At 44.2% G+C, this 21,701-nt stretch overlaps 1 protein-coding gene across 3 annotated transcripts in view; it reads right to left on the reverse strand.

Moving 5' to 3' along the window:
• Nucleotides 1-21,701, reverse strand: part of LOC122407559 (ecdysone-inducible protein E75-like) — a 128,335-nt gene that overhangs the window by 10,596 nt on the left and 96,038 nt on the right. For 2 of the 3 annotated variants that reach the window (XM_043413865.1, XM_043413863.1), the window contains exons 2-3: nucleotides 10,454-10,542; nucleotides 605-749 (exon numbers count right to left, since the gene is read on the reverse strand). In XM_043413865.1, coding sequence (XP_043269800.1) covers nucleotides 605-749; nucleotides 10,454-10,542 — 234 coding nt within the window. Of the gene's footprint in view, nucleotides 1-604; nucleotides 750-10,453; nucleotides 10,543-11,243; nucleotides 11,488-21,701 lie in introns of those variants that run through there. The other variant, XM_043413864.1, reaches the window with a different exon arrangement.

The following is a 21,701-nucleotide window of genomic DNA, read 5'->3' on the forward strand; positions in this document are numbered from 1 at the left end:
ATTTATAATTTCTCACGAATGCGATATATCGCGCATATAACGAGGATATTCACAGGAATTATATGGCGGTTACTTTCACGCGCGTCGAATCGTCCACTTTCGCCGCGCTCGAGCGTTGTTGCGACATTACCTTATACCCGCTGCCGCCGCCGCCGCGAGAGTACATAGTGTATGTATACTATCTCTCCGACTCTTCGAGAATGAGACGGTTGATGGAGAGAACGAAATTGCGTAAATGGTCAATGCCCCGGCAACCCAAATTTCTAAAACTCGTCGAATCGAAAGCGTCGCGTGTCCCGTTTACGAAATCGGGTCGAACATTTTTATCTTTTTTTCTTCTCGCACCTCTCGCGCCTCTCGTGCTATTATTATTTCAATTCATATCCGTATCTATAGGCGCATCGTGTAGTCACACACGATGAATAATCAATAACCGATAATCGTTCGAAATTTCATATTTTCCAAAAGATTTATCAATGTGTTACGATGATCGATGATCGATTCGATTTTCAATGGATTCAAATGAGGGTCGCATATAGGAGATGATTGTTTGTAAAAATAATGATAACGAGTGAATTTGTTGTTTAAATAATTTTCAACTCACCGTCACGACTCATGCCGACGGCGATGCACTTCTTCAGCCTGCAGTACTGGCAACGATTCCTGTTGATGCGAAGAATGCTGCACTGTTGATTCTTGGTGCAAGGACGATACTGTATCTTCTGTTGTATGCTCCGACGAAAGAAGCCCTGTGAATCACCAGCGAATCCCTCGTCAGTTTGTGTATCACTGTCGGACGAAGACCCGGAGGAACAAGCGTTCCCCGTGCTCGGGCTTGCAAGATCACACTCACACAGGCACCCCATTAATTATTTTATTAACCAAGCAAACTAAAACGAAACAGACGCTGTTTCGCTATATATTCGTCGATCCTCTCGTCGAGCGCGGTCTAACGAACGAATCGATTACGGGGACTCGTTGTCGACGTAGCTTTCATTGAGGAAAATATTGCTCGCTCGTTTTCCGCACCAATGCGCCACGAAATGAATCCGTTTTTAAAAGCTCGCGCGGGCAGAAGAAAAAAAAAATCAAACGAACAAAGCTAAACGATCGTATCCAAGAGCTGCGCGCACTATCCAGGTATTTTCTTAGCGATCGCGAAAATGCAGCACGACGACGTCACACTAAATTTGTCAACACTCTGAGAAAATTTAATTTAATATCCTTTCCGATCCCGAGCGATATGATAAATCTAGTATGCGCACCGGAATAAACGAATATCTATGCGTCGCCTCGCGATATCAATATTATGCCATCATCGTGGATGTTTGTCGTACAACATCTTCTCAAATACCCGCGCGATGGCAAAAATCGAAAGACAGTTTTTGCTGTTTCCCCGCACAAATGAACAGCCGCTAAACTCGAACAATAAAATGTTCTGCTCCGATATATATAAATTCAATATTTCTCGTTGTATCTCGTTGAACGAATCTTCGATCGCTGGTCATCCGCACATACATATGTATAAACAGAGAGAAAGCCGAAGAAAAGAACGACCGTTTGTATCGAAGCTTGGCTCAAGACTGGCTCACTCTAGCCCACCAGTGCGAGGATAGGAGAGAGAGGAGGCCTCGACGGGGCACATTGCTTCGCTGAGGCACTCGCGATCGTCGATCAGGGTGGGGGCCCTCTGACCCAATTCCCGGACATTCACCCGCAGTTCACCGCGTGAAAGTGAGAGTCTCTGCGCCGCGAGCCCGAGCGCGCGCCCGCGCGCGCGCGCCACCAACCGATGGGGTATTCTCTCTTCTCTCTCCAACTCGACGAGTAGAACCAACGCGGCTCGCCTCCACTCCATTTTTTATCTTTCTCTCTCATTTTTACACTCCTATTCGCAGACCTCTATATACACAGACCTATATACGTTAGCATGCATTTATATAGTTGTATTTATGAAGTTCGGGATCGCGCGAGGCGCGCGCGTAAAAGCCCCCAACGTGTACCACCACCATAAACGCTCGCTCGGTGCGCGGCGCTCTACTAACGGGTTCTTCTTTCCCCCCTCTCCTCTCCTCTCCTCATCTCTTTTCGTACGCGAATACCTAGCGCACTCTTCTACCTTTCCTCACTTTTTAAACTTATTCTCGCTAAACCGCAACAATCTACTCTATTCTTGCACCACCAACGACCACTCTTCTTCTCGTGGCCCGTCATTTCATCCTCATCTTTAATCCGCATATAGGTAAAGCAATGTCCAACCCCGCACGTACATATTATGTATATATGCTCGGCTCTGATACAATCCGGCGCCCATTCAAATTTACTGATTCCAGCTCCCCTTGAATCGCCTACATTGTTAACTTTTATCGACACGTATTCACGCGACAGGCTGCTGCTCCTGAATTTCCGAGCAATTTCATCGGCTATTTGATCGAGCGATGCTCCGAGAGTCTTGAAAATAATCATTTTTGCCATCATCGAATGAGAACGATGAGATCGGTACAGAAAAAAAAAAAAAAAAAAAAAAAAAAAAAACATTCTTCGGGTCTCTCGCGAGCCTATATATAATAGTACAGTTGCACGGATGGTATAATGGCATGGTCGGGAATAGAGTCCAGAGAGCCGCAGGGCGAATGCAATATGTGCAAGGAACCGGAGAGGAGAGAGAAAGAAAGAAGACCCTGGGAAGGGAAGTCCCTGGCCGGCTATCGGTCAACGACCTCGGCATATAGAGTCGTATAGAAACACGTCGGGGAGTTGAAAGAGCAAAAGAGAAAGAGAGAGAGAGAGAGAGAGAGAGAGAGACGGCGGCGGCGGCAGAGAGTAAGAGAATGAAAGAAATGGAAGGGTTACGTAACTATATATATGTAGAAACGCGCGTACACGAACCGCACGTATAGAAACGGATTTCGGGCTACCCTAGCATCATCCCCCTCTTCCCCAACCCCTTTCCCACTCGCCACACTCCTCTTGCCCCTTCGCTGTGCACCCTCTTAGGCGCAAGCGCGCGCTTTTCTCTCCTCATCCGGCCCCCGTACAACGCACCATCGCCGTGTCGCCGTGCATTTGTGCATTTGTCTCGATAGACGTGTGCGCGCGTGCGTGTGAATACAGAAGATATAGAGAACGCAAAGTATTATAGAATGTGGAGCCGCGAACGATAGCGATGACAACGAGGAAAAGTCGAATGTGTGTATACCGGGTCATGTGTGTAGGAGAGCTCGGAGTGACTCGTCGCAGTGACGTCACGCGGAGCGAACGACGAACGCTCGCGCGACCTCGCCTACCTCAACTTGGTGCAGGGGAGGAGCAGCGGGCAAACAGGCAAGATGGGAGAGAAGTGCAACGGGGCGAACGAACGAGCGAGAGCGAAGTACCGTTGGATTGCACTGCACCGGCCCTCGCGCTCTCATGCCTCCTAATCTATATTATATACATATATCTATCTATGGTTTTAGTAGACCGTTCCCGATTGACGCGCTGCAGTTACATTTTACTGTAAGTCCACGGTACAAAGAGTACTTGCTCGTGGAAGTTGCTCGAATCCTCTCAAGACTCAAATGCCAACCGCTATATATATATATATTGTAGCAAAGTAACTTTTATTTTTTTCGTTCTTTTCGTTGCTAACTCTTGACATGGTAAGCGCGATGGTTTATCGAATTTTCAATGAAATTGAATAATCCGTTGTACGTGATTCGTATTAATAAGAATGAAAGAAAGAGTCGAATAACAGCGGTATATACATATATTGCTCGATTCGGGTCACAATAAGTTGAGGGACCTTCGAATCGTTCAGGAAATTCAACGTACACACGGGTTCGCGCGCGATTTTGAGATATAAATTGCATGTGAAACGGTAAGAAACGGAATGGCACAACCCGCGATAGACTTTTCGTCCTAGGATTGAGCGGAAAGCGCCCAACTATCCGACAGCGGTGAATATACGCTCTATACATTGGTAGATGGGAGAAGTGTGTGTGTATCCGGCGAACGAGGCTGTATAGATGCCCGGACGAGGGCAGCAACCCCGGGCGAACCCCTCGCGGTGGTCGCGTGAACCGGGGAGGGAAGGAATATAACACGGCGGAGCATCGATCTCTCGAGCGAACTGTGCATCCCCCGAGCGGGTCAGGGGGCGACCATCTTCTTCTTTCCTTTCTCAAATCCCCAAGAAGCTATATGTATATAATATACCTATTTTATTCGAAATGAGAAGAAAATTTCACCCTCGAATTTTAATGAATTTTCCAGAGCGTTCTCACCGCGATAACCCGTAGAAAGAAAAACTCTCTTATGATGAAGTTGGTCACACACAAACGATACAAAAGCCACGCGTACGGAACGAGAAACCGATTTAAATTTCCGTTACGTCGGGATAATGTGATAATGCCGTTGCCCTTAATCCCGAGTCATTTTCTTCGCTCATGAGAAATTGGTTTGATCTAGAAATTAATTTCTTATTTAAAAATGAGCGTTTCGTTATATCGTCATCGGTATTATATATTATATTATATATATATATATATATATATATATATATATATATATATACGGGAAGCAGAGGAATCTCCGTTGAGCGGGTTTCCCCTCGCGGAATAATTGAGGTAGATGAACGCGAAGCGTCATCGAGTTTAGATATGAGAGAGATCGAGAATGGCGTTTGCTTTCATGTTCCTTGGAAGCCTATATTCGGTCTCGAGTTAAATATATTTTATATATACTTATATATAAATATGCATATATGTGCAAAGCATGTGTGTGTACGAGCTCACGGAGTGTATATATAGGATTGTGTAGCTCATCACGTTGAGGTAGATCTCTGCTCCCTCATATTCTCTCTCGGTCATGACGATACGAGAGATTTCGCGCCCACGAAAGTACGGGCTTCTACGATGGTATGTACGTGCCGCCGCCGCCGCCGCCGCCGCCGCCGCCGCCGCAAGCGCGGTAAATGTATGCGCATACGTATATACGAATAAAATACACGCGCACATATCTATGTATAATATACATAGATATATAAATAAAAATGGATACGTATAGAGTAAGAGGGAGAGGGAGGAGGTGGCGGCCGCAAGAGGGCAACGACCGGAGCGAGCCGCGTGCGACCGTAGTCGCTGTAAGTTTCGAGAGTGTAGGAGAAACGGGGAGGAGGAGAAGGCGTAAGCAGCGAGTATTACGAAGTGAAAGGGTGGGGGAGAAGGCGCGTGGCTCCGGAGAAGGAGAAGAGCGAGGGTGGCGGTGGGCGCCAGAGAACTGAGCTACAAAAGTGGGGGCAGATTCAAAGAGCGAGAAAGATGTGCCCGCGAAACGAGTAACGGTGACGTACGTAACTCGGGCGCGCATGCGCACAAAATCGCGTACACGAAACGAAGACGACATCGACGGAGGAGACGACGACGACGACGACGGCCATTCGTGCTTGAGGGCATTAACCGCGAGTATTTCATTCCTCTCCCCCTTCGTCTCATAGCTCGCCTCTTGAGTGTTTGAAAATCCGCGAATATCGTTTTGCAGTGAGATCGTCCTCGATGTAATCAGGAATTCGATTTCCGTCTATTTATTACAACATTTTTCTTTATGGTTCTTCATTCATTCATTTTTCATACGAGATTTGGCAATTTGTTTTTTGTTTTCTCTTCAACTTAATTTGCCTATGTTTAATTACTCGTGTGGATCAACGTATCGCGGAATACAGTCAATGAATGTGTACGTTATTATATCTTCCTGATTATTCGAGATGACATTGAACGAGGCTGCATGCTTCAATAGTATAAACGTTAATCCGTTAAAAACGTACGCGCGTATATGAGGAAACTATAAACCCCCGCGTTTGCGCGCGCGCGCCGAGCACCTTCGGAGATGGATATATGGCAGCTCGTTAAATAAGTATGTAACACGTCGGTCTTTGGAACGCTTTATTTATACATATGCATATACACACGCAAAATTATAGCTATACTACACCTACCACAATAATAAGCGACCGACCCGATTCTAAAGTAGATGCACCGCGACGCGAGAGGTCACTGACCTCCTCCGCGAGAGTCGTCGGTGAGCGAGCGAGGAAGAGAGGGAGCAGGGAGCAAGAGGAAAAGAGAGAGAGAGAACGCACCGAAATTCCCGCAAGAGTGAGAGAGCGAGGGAGAGAACGGCGCGCAGGAGAGCGCAATCAAATGAAAATGAGATCACGACTCTCTCGTTACAGCATCAAAAGTGATGGTGGTAGCAATTGGGAAAAAACAGGGGAAGCGAGGAGGCGCAACGAGGCAAAGAAGCGAGCGGAAGCGCAAGGAGCGAAGGAGGGAATATCGCGGGGCAAGGGTTTTCAAATATGGCGAAAAGAAGGACGAGAGCCGGAGGAGGTCGGTTATACAGAGGACGCTCGGGCGGCAAGTGACGTAATTGGCTCTCGCGAAGAGGTCAACGACCGGAGGGGTTATAATGCACCCCCCTTTGCGCTACACGAACCCCCTGGAAAAAGCTCCCACTTCCTCTTGCTCCCATTCTATCGCTCTTTCTCTGTTTCCTTTCCAGCCCTTTTAGTATATATATAATATGGCCTGCGACATGCAGCCTTTGTCCCCGTTGTAACGAAATAGGATTCGGTTTCGTGCTTTTATACACAAATGGAAATTCAATATTTGCCATTGTTCCGGTCATTCCTCGATTCACCATCATACTTTCAATCGATCCATTATCCTCCAAATAAATGAATGGAAGAATTATAAGTGAAGCCAATATTTTCATATAAATTGAAGCGGTCTTCGTACTTTGTCGAAATTGACGTTGCTTCCAAAATGTCAACGTTTGTTATTTGTATACATAAACGTAGGTGTACATATACAGTAGTCAAGTGAATTAATGAAAATAGAGGTAGGTATAATAAGATAGAGCGAGCGTGAAAAATAACGAGTACAACGCGAGTAAGGTGGAGCATTATAGAGGAGTTATAGTTGTAATGGTACGAACGATCATCATGTGGCATAGAGCAGAGTATGCGGTGTATAGCGCGACCGGCGAGCGACCCGCAGTCGCTTCAATGATACCCAACAATCTCTTCCGCGTTCTTTCTCCCTTTTCATCGTCGGCATTTTCAAACTCCCCCGCTTCCCCTCCGTCTCAATTACTTTCCCATTTTTTTCCTAAGTTTCTAATATATATTCGGCCGATAATATAATTCTTTTAGAATCCCAGAAAAACGTCGATTGGCTTGAAAAATCGTTCACTCGACCTTCAAAATGCTTGATTTGTTTTTCTACAAGAACCCGCAACAACGACAACAACAAAATGATAAAGTCTATAACAATTATATAGTATTCGGTCATGCACTCGCGAGCCAGCATGAGCGCGCGGGGAATCGCCCGCCGTTCGAAAGCAAGTTTATATCTGCGTGCTTCTTTTGCTGGCTCTTGGTCCGAGAAAGAGAAAAAGATTAAGCGACCTCGCGCCGCCCCTTTGGTATTCGCTCGCCGGGGCCACGTAAGTTACTGACCTAGTCAACGTAAGTCGCATATACGCAAAATGAATTTGGCTAGCTTTTCCGCGTTCCCTGCTGCTCAACCGAGTGGCATTGTTTTTATTCTTAAACAAAAATCATATACCTTTGGAAATTTTCTTTGCCCAAGTATGAAGAGAATATAGCGAGATTGTATATACCAGCGACCAGATGTTGTCGAATAAGATGTAGGTCGATTCAATAATTTATCGTTTTCTTTCGTAACCGTTTTTTTTTTTTTCGCATCTATGTATTCGCGTCCCGATGTATAGAAATTTTTCTCTGTCATCCTTTTACGCGGGACAATGGAGTTTCGAGGTCTCGTCCAAGGGCTTGGGAATAGAGTGCTCGAGTTGCCTGCTCTCCGGAAAAATGAGAAAGAAAGGAAGAGATGAAAATTTTGAGGAGGCAGCGAGAGATTCTGGCGAAAGATTCATGAGAAGTGACGATTCTTTTCCTTCTGTGGCCGGGACATGATTTCCTGGGTCAGCAGAAGGACCCGAAAGACCTGCGTTCCTTTCGTCGTGGAGAGAATATACCTCTCTTCCTCCCTCTCTCTTGTTCTTTTCTTCAACGGGAAAGCATGCCGGATTTGAGACTTGGAAAATCGAGTGAAAAGAAAGGGACCGCCTAATAACGCTGCTGGAGAAACGAAAGACGGTCACGATATAATGTACGCTGTATTTCATTTGAGGAGTTTACACAACTATGGTAAAAGGTCAGTGAGCGAACAAACGAAAGTTGTGCGTGATGAATCGTTGCCCGAAAGTGGGCAAGTACATCTCGGAATATATTGTATAAAAGACCACCACCGGATGATCGGTGCGGTGGACCAAAAGACGGCCGCGAATCTTTCCGGCCAATCTTTTCTCAACCTCGCGTAACACCGAACGAAAAATGTGTCGCTCGCTAAATATGAAGGAATGATTGGGAAAAAAAAAAAGGGCTCTCGTATATACGCGAGTGAGCCACCTGGTGCATGCGTCGGGAGTGTGGAGGTGGTCACACAGTCGCGGAACGTAGTCCGCCGCAGCGGCAACTCCGCTGCGGTGTGAACGAGCCTAACGAGAGTTCAACACGCGCATACAGCATATTCGCGTATTGGCTCCCTCCCACCGTGCTCGGATTTTACCCCTTCCGCGGGTACTCTCCCTCCCGCAACCCGCCTGTGAGACGAGCACCTTCTTCCGCCCTCGCGCGAAGAGCACGAGGACGTTGACACGGCGGCCTTCGCCAGTCCTCCCTCATCTATATAGATATATAGTATTCTTTAACAACCGTCTTTAACCGCGCAAATTTAGCAAGCCTATTTATAACATTCCTCGTCTCTTTTTTTTTTCTCATTCAATAAATACTATAAGTATTCCTTTTTTTTGCATTCGATTCTTCTCTGTGCGCAGCGAATACGTTTTTAGATTACTTATTGGAATATAGTTTTTCAATTATATAAAACTGTCAAAAACGTTGGCCAATAATATGACTAAACTTATCGCGAATAAACGAATGAAACGTTCGTCTTTGTTTTTTTGTTTTTTCGACAACAGGAGCAGAACTTTTCGTTTTCGAATATGCGATGAGCGCGCGGACCGATGAGGAAAAAGGTGGAAAAATACTTATATTTTCTCGCGGCTACCTGCTGCTCGACCGTGATATTTTCCGGACCCTTCGGACGATTCCATTATACCGCAGATTCTCGAGGACACGAGGAGAGACGTAAGAAGAGAACGGAATCAAGAGAAGCATATGGAATTTCCACAGTTTACGTTGGGATTTCGTACAGCGTACAGGAGGAAAGAAGAAAAACCGATTTTAAACATATGAAGAAAGTTTTGAACGTCTCTCTTTCATACGCCATATATGATATTTCAACGCGATAAGCAGGAAATATTTTGTTCGCGCGCTCGCGAAATCGTGCATCCGCGTTTGTTGGGCCTGTGCGAAATGGCAAGGACAAAATCCCACGCGTTTTAAATGTACGACGACGAGCGAACCCTGATTTCCGATCCTCGGTTGATGGTCGGACGTTAAACCATACGCGAAAGCGCTCCAATGTCAGTGGCCACGACTTTTTTTTCTTTTTTTTCCCTCTCATTCTCTCGAACACGTTTTTTCTTACACCTCCGCCTCGCGGAATGGGGCAAAGAAAAAGAGAACTAAGACTCTTCGAGGTGAACGGCAAATATATAGCTCTATTTGAAAAAAGCGTAGGCTCGCACTACTCGGTTAAAACATTATAATGTTTTCGCGGGCATTGACGACGATCGAGCGAATAATCTTCCGAGTCTCGTATTGAGTCGCAACGACGGTCCCGCGATATTCAATTATTTAAACGTCAATGTCATTCGCTTCTTCCGGGAAATTTTGAATCGCACTCACCGCGCACGCGCATCTAATGAAAAATCGATTTTCACTTTTATTCTTGTATATAACCATAAAAAGGAGGATATAATTGCAGCAACCAAGTTTTTTTCAATAAAATCGGTGGTAGCCTATAAAAATAAGACGCTGCAGCCTAATTGCGATCAATACGATATAGAGCTATACTGCGTATATTTTCATTAATCTTAAATAAATCACGCCGAACTTGCTATACGAGCCGACGAGCTATACAAATATAAACTGGTTGCGAATTGACGAGCAAACGCGACCGATCAAATGTCACTGCAGCGCAAATAAGATATATTTCTGCCCATAGCGGTTAAAACGAACATGCATAAGCAAACAAAAAAAATGAATAATCGTAGAAAAAACGTTGAGCCAAGTTGTTGCACGATACGCGGGAGAACAAATTCATTTGCTTTCACTTTCTCAAGATAAAGGTCTAGGCGCGAAAAAAGTACCAAGTATAACTTTCGCTTGACGATAGAAAGAGATACATATATTGAAGGTGAAATTGCGAGTTTAGTTATTGTAGACAGAAAATAATAATATTTCATCGGGACTGGGTCTTACCTTGCAACCTTCGCAGGAATGAACACCATAATGAAAACCGGATGCTTTGTCCCCGCAAACGCGACAGAGGACAGTAGTACCGTCGAATTCTGCAAATAATGAGAAAGGTTCGTTATTAATAATTTACTTTCAAACGTTATCGCTCAAACTTATTTCTCGCCAAACTCTTCGATATGAAATAAACAAAATTGATAGAGCGATATTTCCGCCAAAAATGTCTTTTGGACGTTCAATTTTTTAATCGCATGATCCGCTGATTTTGGTATTTGTTTGTGAAATATTATTGCTTTATTTTTATGCCGGACGAATGAAATATATGATGTAAGGAAAAGGAATATCGGGCGCCACGTGGTGAGCGGTCGATGCGCGGTCGCTAAACGCATGAGGAACACCACACGGTGCGGAGTTATACGGAGTGCATCGGGAGAAAGGAGGTGGGAGTAGAGAAAGAGCACTTTCTCCGTGACGCGCGCATCGCGAATGGAGCACGCTCGCGCGAGCTCGCTTCGGGTTACAGCATCACTCGCGTATTACAACTTTCTGCTTTCACTCGATTCTCTGCTTGACAATCTCCCGCACCACCTCGGGCGTTCAACACGACTGAGACTGTTTAAAAAAAAAAAGAAAAAAGAAAAACGTAAAACGTCTTCGGCTAAAATATAAAACGAATTAATATTAATTGTTGAGATTCGAGCGAATAGTTGTATGCGACAATAGCGGTGAAAATAATTTCGCCTGCTTCATCCTCGTTAGATTCTGGGAGAAAAACAAAAAAAAACTACTCGTATACCTATATTGAGTTCTGGCTCAGGCCTGGCGGAGGAAACTGTAGAATCCATTGTTGGCATGCTAGGCGCGATATGCGGGACCTGAGGAACGTGATAAGGGCTGGAAATTTCGGAGATGCACGATCTCGGGGAAGCGGATGGTCTAGATCCGTGCGATGATATCGGTGATTCCGGGCAAGAGGAAGGCACCGAACCGCTTTGTTGTATACTGCTGTCCGGTGTTAAAATCATGATGATGCGTTTCTCGCGTATTGACTCATAAAAAGCCCAAGATCTTACGTTGATCTTGATGGCAAAGCAAATAAAAACGAGAGAGTCACGTCAATAATCGAGAGCTAATGGTGCGGAGACAAAAATGTGATTGAGAGAAAGTTATGAAAAACTCCCAATATATATCCCGAGAGTCACGTTCACTGATATCACTGCACTTTACAAAGGCGTGCATTTGCACCGCCTGTCGGCACCGTCACCAAATAAAACGTCGTCACTCACGGAATAAAAAAGCATTTGGATCAAAATCTTACACGTTTTTTTTTTTTCTCAAGCATGAAAATATCGTAAGATTCTAAAGTGAGATAAAAAAAAAAACCAAAGAAATACACGAATTGGAGAATATTTGCATGGATGCGCGTAAAGAAAAAAAAGCTCGAGAATAAAAATTGGTAGCGTATGAGGCGCGCGTGGACGCGAGCAGGCGGCGGGTACCCGTACACGTAGAATATAATATCCTTCCCGTACGAAGGGCAGGTGCGTTCTGTGCTCCTCGGAGGGTCGTCAGCGAGTGTTATATCGGTTCGGCTTCTGTACCGCGTGTTCTCACTCGTATACGTCTGTATGGAAATACATGTATAGACACTTGATTCTCGTATATAAAACACTGGAAGACACGAATATGTATATACGAGAATGGTAGCACACGAGTCAAAGTCTCTCCGCGAGTTCGAAGGAGAGTGAAAGTGAGTCTTCGCTCGAGGGAGGTTCGCGTTGGTCTGACTCGAGTTTGGCGCTGTCGAGTGTTGGTTACCTGACCGTGGTGGTCGTCGTCGTCGTCGTCGTCGTCGTCGTCGTCGTCGTGGGCTGTTGCTGCTGCTGTTTCTGTTACTGCAGCCCTTACTTGTGCTTACCCGATGGTAGTGGGGACGACGTTAAGCGAACGGTGTGTTGTACTGGCTGGCTGGTTTTGCCTTGGCTCGCCAGTGCCATGCCGCACAGTCGTGTCGGTCGTGTGAGTCGTGTCTACGCCCTGGGCTGTATAATAGTATACACCACCACCACCACCACCACCACTCTCATACGTACACGTTTACATATATCTACTCGAGAATACACATTGCCTCCTCGCGTATAGAGATATATATATATATATCGATAAATCGTTGCTCCATCTATGTATTTACGTCTATAGCTATATATAGTTAGGGGACACTCGAGCTTCGGTTTCGTGCCGCCTCTTTTGCCGCCGTCGGTTACGCTCTACGCTCCATCTTTTCTCTCTATTTCGTCTCTACCGCGAGCGTTCGCTTTACTCTCTCGCGCTCCCTCGTTCGTGAGTTCATCGCATTTCCAATGTTGGAGGTCACTGACAACGGAGCCCAGCGCCTCCTAGACCCCCTCGGCACAATGCCCCGTCTCATCGGGCCCTCGCCAATCCTCATTGGGCCCAACAATCTCCTCTTCCTTCTCATTGGCTCTTCCCATTCCCCCTTCTTTCCCTCTATCTGTCTCGGGTTCTTTGTCCGTCTCTCTCTCTCTCTCTCTGTCCGTCGTCTTTCCACCTCCACCAACGGAGCTACTCGCTCGCTCTCACCTCGTATCTCTCCTTCCTACGACGCGCGCGAGGAAGTTCATCGGCCGAAACCTTGACTGAATTACCCCGCAACAGCGGCCAAGGCCAATGCGCCCTCTCTCTCTCGTTCCCGCCAACCGCGTCAAGACCCTCGCGATCTCCTCCTCATCTTTCTTCTTTTTTTCTTCCTTCTTCTCCTTCTCCTTCTCCTTTACCGTCGTCGTCGTCGTCGTCGTCGTCGTCTTGTTCTTTGTGTTTTCTATTTTTCCTTCTCCTCTTCCGATGCTCAGCCTAACTCGTCTCTGTCCTTCGCTATTACCGACTGTACACGTCTCCCCTTTCTTCGTCCCGCTCTCTTTCACCCTTTTCCGAGTTCGTTTGCTTCGTATAAAAGGATTTTTTATCGCAAATATATACACTCGTTAATGTTTTTAAGTGTAATCCAACGAACAATTTAACCTCAGGCTTTTTTTTTCTACGATCGCGATAACTATTCTCTTTAAAAACCCAAATCTCTGTGTGATCCTCTTCCCCTTTCTCTCTCTTCCTCTCCCTTCTAATCCCATAATTCATTGTCATCACAAGCGCCAATCTCACGCGCCCTTCGATCGTTGTACGCGCGCTGTCGCATCACGCTGCATATATAGGCGCGCTATTGCCGCACTCCCAGGAACATTCATCTTATTATCGTTACCGCTTCTTATCGTTTATCAATGTTTTGTTATTTTGGCGGTACCGTATACTGAGGTAAAATCATTGCAGACATTTTATCAATTAATTCTGTTGTATGTTCCAAATTACGATCCATCAAAAATTTGCATTTCCAAGTTAATTCCAATTCTGTCATTGTGTTACTTTCTCTTTCATATAAATTTGCGTTATTTCCATTGATCGTGACAAACAGAGCTGTAATTATTGTATAATTAGCAGCAAAGCGGATTGAATATTTCCATTATTTTATATACACATTGAATCATATGCGTTATAAAAAAGTGAGGCCATTGAAACGGTGATAATTGAAACTGCCTGAATTTTACGAAAATTTCATGTTCAATCGGCTTTATTCCCAATTAACTGCTCTTTTCTTCATTTCGTTCGTGAAAGAGATGCTGACGTTTTTAAAACTCGTCGCAAGTCAAGCGAGTTCGCCGAACTCTCGTCAAGGATCATCGAGCTTGATAATAACGCTGATGTTACAACTTTCGATATACAATATATCTATATATAATTATATATACGCGCATACGTATATGGCGTTTCACACTTCGAACACCTGCACACCATAGCCATTTTTATTTTTTTTTATCCCAGCACATTCGCTGACATACGCGTCATTTTCTTGCCTCATTCATTCGTAGCAACTCTGACTTAGTTTTTCAGTCAGGAGCATCTTAGATTAAAAAGTGGAATACAAGATTATGTACATTTTTCAATTTTTCAAACACACACATATTTGAAGTACCATTGGTAGGTAAAAATTTAAAATCGAATTTGCAGAGGTTCTTACGCGCGGAGACACGAGTCAACTCTTCGTGGTCAAGATGAGTCAAGAAAAAACAGTTGAATATTGTTATGATATGAGTTTATAATACTAGAAAGGTTTCACGAGTTCTCGCACCATCGTGAGACGACAGGACAGAGAAAACTTGTCGAAGGACACATACGAGACTGCGAGAGCCGTATACAGGAAGAGAGGTCCTTGAATCGGGCACCGAACCTCCTGTATAGTACATATTAAATATATATATATATATATATATACAGCACACACAAGAGAGGCTTTTTGACCTTCCGGGCTATGTACTTTAAACTAGAGAAGAACGATCGGTCGAAGCAATGAAATTCCGCCGTTTACGTTTCCGAGGGTACACAGAGTGCCAAGGACTTGCGCGCCAAATAGCGTAAAACGAGACGACGCGCCTCGTATAAAAATGGTTCAAGCTTATGTATATGTATTCCAATATGATATTTTCCATTTGCTTTTCCCAGCAACGACTTATTCCTGTCGAAACACAACTTTTTTTTTTCTTCCATCCCTCATCGAATCATTGTTATTATTACCCGTAGTCGCGTTTTTCTTTCATCTTTATGGACTCTGTATTGGCACAATATATTTACCTTTCTCTTGCGCTGCGAGCAATAAAATTTTTAGCTTACAAGAACCACGCGTCAAAAATCGTCTTGTAAACCGAACTTTCGTATTACGTCAAAATTCAATGCATACAATTGGGAAATAAATATTGCTGTCTGTCTGCGAATCTTTCTACCTACAAACCGTATACTAATGTTTTTTTAAATGCTTCTTCGCGACATTGATCGGACGGTCGTTCGAATAACAATTGTTATAGAAATGCTCATTATAGAAATTTTGATGGATCTGGATCAAGAGAAAAACAGATGAGAAGGTCCGCACCCACCAATTGACAGATAAAACGACGAGGAGAGGCTTTTATTTTTTAGGAAAACTTTAGGAACAATCCCCCTTGCGGCGCTTTAAAAATTTTGGCTCGATTCACTTCAGGAAACTTAATATTTTTCTTTCGGACCGCATAAACTCTTTAAACCCGCCGCTTCTAAATGACCTGCCCGAGTATTTACTCTCGATCAGGGACGTCAGGTCACTTTTAGAAGTGGCGGGGGCAAAGGGTACATTTTGAACGGGTAGAGGCGAGCCCTCAACCCTTCTCGCGCGAGGCAACCCTTTGACCTCAAGACCGATTCGTTCGTACCTATTGCTACGAGACACCCTCGCCGTAAACTTTGTCAGAAATACTTATATTTTTTTTTCTCTTTCTCTCTCACTCGCATTTCCCATCTGTGCGCTGTACATAGATGCGACATTTACTGCTCCATAAACGCATAAAATTGTAAACTTTCTCCGTTTTGTTCGTACGAATACCGCCTGACGATTCGGCTTAACGGTCAACGAGACGCATAAATATATATGTGTTTGTATGGGGGCGCAAAAATTTTTCAACCATGTTGAAAGAACCCTGAATAAAATTATTGTCCGACCCCGGTAAAGACCCGTTTTGGAGTTAACGCTCGACCATTATCGACGCAATAATTTATTTTCATGATTTTACGATTCTTCCATTACGAGGAGAGACACTACGACCTTCCGTTGAATATATATATATATACACAACAAATCTAATGCCATATTCCCATCTTCCACCGTTCTCTTTCGCTCATTTTGTTTTCGAAACTTGTATAGGCGCATGTAGGCGCTCCTTAAGGGAGCAAAACGACAAACGTCGTTGCCGTACCTATATATAGTAGGATTTTTAAACGACAAGGTGATCGAACCTTGGGCGCATGTGTTTCCTTGAATACGTCTAATGACCTGCTAAACGTGTGCCACCCATTTATATGCAATCCGAAATACGGATGACTATCGCGTGGCCAACGATTTCTCAAAGCATGTGTCTTTCTCACGACAAGTTTATAATCCGACTCATCGTCGCATCGCGAGAACACTCTTCTGTAATTCTTGTTCGGTCCGCGCACGTGCTTCGACCCCGCCCGCGACGCTGCCGCCGCATGTGTCCTTCCCTAATTCAACTTTATGTATATGCATGAAGACGTATAGTACCTATAGCATAGATGTCAGCATGGAGGCATCAGCTCGACAGATGGTGGGTGCAAATAATATATCGGTTCGAATCCTTTCGGCCGAAAAAATTCTTTGCCGAATGTCGAAACTCGAGTTCCGAATAAGCAGAATTGAACAAGATCTTGTTCAATTCAACAATGAAAATCATTGTTAATGATCCAACTTAAATTCCATCCTCACTCATCTCCATTATAAACGCGTTTTAATGTATTTATATTATTATTTAAGCGTTGGTGGTTAAAAAATATGTATTTTACAATCGGAGATGCTCCATTTCCGCGTGTACGGTAGAGAAAATATATAGGACGTCGATGTAATCGCTCATTTGCTTTCGGCCCAGAGAGATTATAAGATTATATGGAAGCTCAAGTCGATCGCGATCGAATTTTAGTGACTATAGCTGCGCACCAGAGCACCTCGCGCATCAAATTGTTATTAACGTATTCCAAGTTTTGGAATACGTTTTGGACAAAGTTTTGGACACGTGCAGTTTGACGCTCCGCACTATTCTACTTTATTGGCAGATTAGAGGCTCGCACATCATCAGAGTTGTAAGCAGGTTAAAGACGAAAGAAAGAGCTTCGGGTATATATGATGACCGAACCTGCATAAATGTCTCTGCGATTCTATCTCTATCTCTTTTTTTCTATCCGTTCGCCATGGTGCGGCGTCTCTGCATCTCGATGAATCGTCACGTTTGACCGCATGTGACCGGCGCGTCTCGATTCCGATTAAGCATTTTCTTTCAACGCAAACGACCCGTGCGCCGGAAGAACAACCGATCCCTGATTCTTTCGCCAACACGCTCTACCTTTTATTTATCAACGAAACGATGTGATTTTATCATCAACCTTAACTGAATCTCGACTAATTTTATCAACAATATTAAATACCGGTTACCGGTTCGTATAGGGTCGATGGCCTACGTTTATTGTTATGTCGATCGAGTGTTAATTAAATGTTAAAATACCTGCTGCGCGGGCTCTCCCCGCCAAGAATTCACAAACTGCGCGTTTTATAGCTTCAAATTTGGTCGACCGATCGAGGTAGGTATATTTAACTTTGCAAATGTGGTAGACAACTGCGGAGCAGGTCTCGTGTTCAAAATTCAAGTTCGTTATAGTATGTCTCAATCGCGAATCGCGAGTACACGAGCGAATACAATATACTTCCGGAATGGGTGCTATGCCTGGCTATATGGGTATAACGGTGCGCTCTCTCGGCACGTCACGGACGTGCGTGTGTGATGTCACTGAACCTGCAACGAGCGCGCGTAGAGCGTAGAAGAGGACCGACAGCCCGATGTGACTCCCTCGCACGTTTGTCTCTATATATATATATGAGAGAATACGTTTTACGCTCCTAGGCTTTAAATGGTCCTTATTCGTGTGTGTGTGTGTGTGTGTGTGTGTGTGTGTGCACGCACGCGCGTGCGTCTTTTCAACTCAAATCCACAACGACGCTCAACTGCTGGCTCTGTCAATACCGGTTTCAACTTTTCCGATACGAACGAAATTTCTCGAATAAGACGCCACACACCATACCGTGTGATACTTTCTTCGATCTCTGGACACTCGATTGACCACATTCTTTCCACCGTATTCATCATTTTCATTCTTCGCTTGACGCTCAAAACATTAGAAATATAAGGAGCAGCAGCTGACTGTGCGAGAAATTCCGAATCGACGGAGCCTCGAGACATTTTCAAGTAAAAAAAAATCCCGAAAATCATGGAAAAAAATCCTCCATTCAACTGAAATCTGTTGAATGCGACAATTTTTTAGTCTTAAAATGACATAACGTTAAAATTTCCTGAAAAACTATTACGAAAGCTTCGCGGCATCGTACAAATACATATACAAGTTATGTAACGCTCGAGACGGTGGAAGAAAAAAAAATGGAGAGTCTTCCTCGCGTTCTTTGGATCGTGCGTTGGGGGCAATGGAAAAGAGAGTCATCGAGAAAAGCTCTCGATTTCGGAGGCATTTTCGGGTTGTTGGAACAAGCACGAAAACTCGTGAAAGAGGACTGTGAGGGGGGACGAAAAGAGAGACCGAGTGCCCTGAGAGCCTGACACAGATACGTTGCTGATGGTCTCGTGTATACGATGTCCGCGGGTAAACGCCCGCGCGCGCGCGCGCTCGTGATTATTAATGCTCGTCTTGGAGACCTGTATACATTCAACTCTCTACACGCACACGATACAGCACAAAAGAATTATGTGGATAGAGGCGGGCGAGCGCTCGAAACAGGAATCGACGGCGGCAACGTTATTGATACGCGCATGCACCTTAATCGAGAAACGTTCAATAAAGGGTAAAATATTATAGCGACGAGAAGAGGGAGATTCAACCGAAAAATATGAGGAAGAGTTTGAAAAAATGACGCTTGTGGCAGAAATATAAGTAAAAATCTGACGATCGCGTGGGACCGATGATGCATTGTATTTTGCATAGAATTTTCGCGGCGGGAAGATTTCTCCGGTCGTTGCGCTTTCGCGGCATTGAACCGAGAACCATCTCGCTCTACACAAGAGACTCGTATATGTCCGAATAGATAAATGAATACATGCACGTTGATGCACATATACAAATGAAAATCTATATGCATGCATGCATATAACCATGCACACAGAATATGCTCGAGCAAGTACAGCTTTGCGGATATGATAGTTGCAAAAGGAGTAGGAAGGAGAGTTTGAAGAAACGTGGGAAGCGATACATAGCGGAGGGATGAGAGTGAGCGAGATCGTGACGAGATATATTGCGAGCAAAACTCGTCGTCTCTCATGTGCCATACAAGAAGAGAAAAACATAATATATTTATGCATATATTCACGAGTTTGCGTATACATATACGCATGGAGTCGGAGAAAAACGAGAAAAAGAAGAAGAAGAAGAAGAAAAAAAAAAGAGGTACGTGTGCCACTAGCCGCGGCCCCGTGATGCCCTGCTCCGTATTGCCACTTTGAAAGATTCAACTTGATTACATAGCCAGTTCTCGTTCCCGTTCGCTCGCGATCCATACACCTATGTATGTATTCGCTCCGCACACTCGCTGTATATTCGCAATTGCTCTCCTTCTTCGGATATAAGGCACTCTCCTGCTTTCTCTCTCTCTCTCTCTCTCTCTACCCCCGCCTCCGCTCTCTCCGTTAACTGCTCTTTCCGCCCTTCACGGTGCATGGGATGACGAAGTCGCGAGTCATCTCAAGTGCGAGACTTTTCGTCTCGCACGTTTGATTAATCGTACGCGCGGTGCAGCCTGGATGCACGAAACTTTTCGAATGAAATCGGCGGCGAACGACCTGACACTACTATCTTCAAAACGTACGTCCGCTTATTGGACGTCGGGTCTGTAGGCTAAATACATACGTGTATCCATGTATATGATATATATGCGAGCGGTATTAACGAAGAGCGACAGTGAACGCGATAATATCAATGCCGGAAACTCAGGTCTGCCCGAACAAGATCAATCATATCAAGAGTCCATTTATCAGAAGAAGAATTTGTCTGGATGAAAATTATCTTATATATATATATATATATACAATTGAATTACGCATTCTTAAAACTTTTTCTCTAGCTCTCTCTCTCTCTCTCTATACTTCTAGTTATAGGTAACTCTTTAACTTTGCATATTGCTTATAAAAGTATTACCGAGGCGTATTGATTAATATAAATATCAAATATCTTTCTTTCCCCGCTCTTTCGTCTTCTTCGCTCTGCTGAATTCGGATTTAAAAAAAATTCAATCCTTTTTGGCCTAACTCGACGAGAAAATTTCGAGTTCGAGAAATCATTACTAATTTGCCTGCGAAAAATTTTAACGAGAATACAAAATGCTCAAGTCAATAAGTTCGCAAGTCGCTCAAACTTACTCCGCCCTTTTCTTTTCACTGTATGTGGTATATACTTGCAACGAAGAATCGGCACAGACTTCTTCTACCGAGTAATTACACCTCTCGCGGGTACCTGCTTACTGCAAAATATATGGCTATAATGCGATTATGTTGTCACTGTTTGTCATCAAAATGACGCGGTGAGAGGTTTAGTTGCGTGCGTGTCTGTGCGTATTTGTACGATAATCAAGCCTGCGGCCAGGGGAAAATTTTTTGTTGTTCACTCTATTTCTGGTCTCTTGACTCGCTTAGATCGTGTTTAGACTCTCCGGAAGGATAATCCAAAACAAACGATTGGACGAGAAGCTATACTCACTCCCCCATCAGTCTATAGCACGGATAAATAGGTATATGTATATTCCGGCAAAAGGGTTGTGCGAGAAAGATTCTTTCAATCCTTTCCACACAATAATCCCCTTCTTTCCTTCTCTCTTTTTCCTATCCGCCTTAGGTCTATTCGACATCAACCGCGGTGCGCACAAATTTCCTCGTCCCCTCACCTTCACTATTCAATTATCAACGCCGTATATACTTTCAAAGGAATATATACAGATATCATATAAATGTACAGAAAATTTTGGACCGACTGTCTAATGGTGATTTCGTCGTAATCGAGAAAACAATGAACAAATCGTTACGTTGTGGCATACCCGTGGTCGTCTACCGCTCCTCTGAAAAGGTGTGGTGGTCCACCCTACAATATTTCCTCAGCGGTATACCACCACTTTCACCATTGTATGCGTCTATATATACATATAAACGCCAAATTATACCCGGAATACCGAGCGAAAGGGTTGAAAAGTTGGTCCTTTCTTGTGTCCCATTGACACGGTATATGAAAAACCGAAGAATTTTCAATGTCGTAAATTAATATGCAGCCGATGTAGCAAAAATCTATGAGCGAAGTACGTGCCGTTAATACTGAGAAAAATTTCACGCTGCCGAAAATTAAGGGGTTTGACTCGTTATTAATTGTACTACAGAAAGCAAAAGCAACGTACAAATATTTTTACTCGCTGAGGGTAAAATGGAAGTTTTTCACAGAGCAGATTTCAAACACGCTCGCCTCCTTTATAGCCCAAATATTTTCAGTCAACAGCGTTGAATCTTCAAGAATAACGACGTTATTGTTTTCTTCCGCGATATGCGAATCA

Source organism: Venturia canescens, chromosome 3 (assembly GCF_019457755.1).
Source record: "Venturia canescens isolate UGA chromosome 3, ASM1945775v1, whole genome shotgun sequence".
In the NCBI taxonomy this organism is placed as follows: domain Eukaryota; kingdom Metazoa; phylum Arthropoda; class Insecta; order Hymenoptera; family Ichneumonidae; genus Venturia; species Venturia canescens.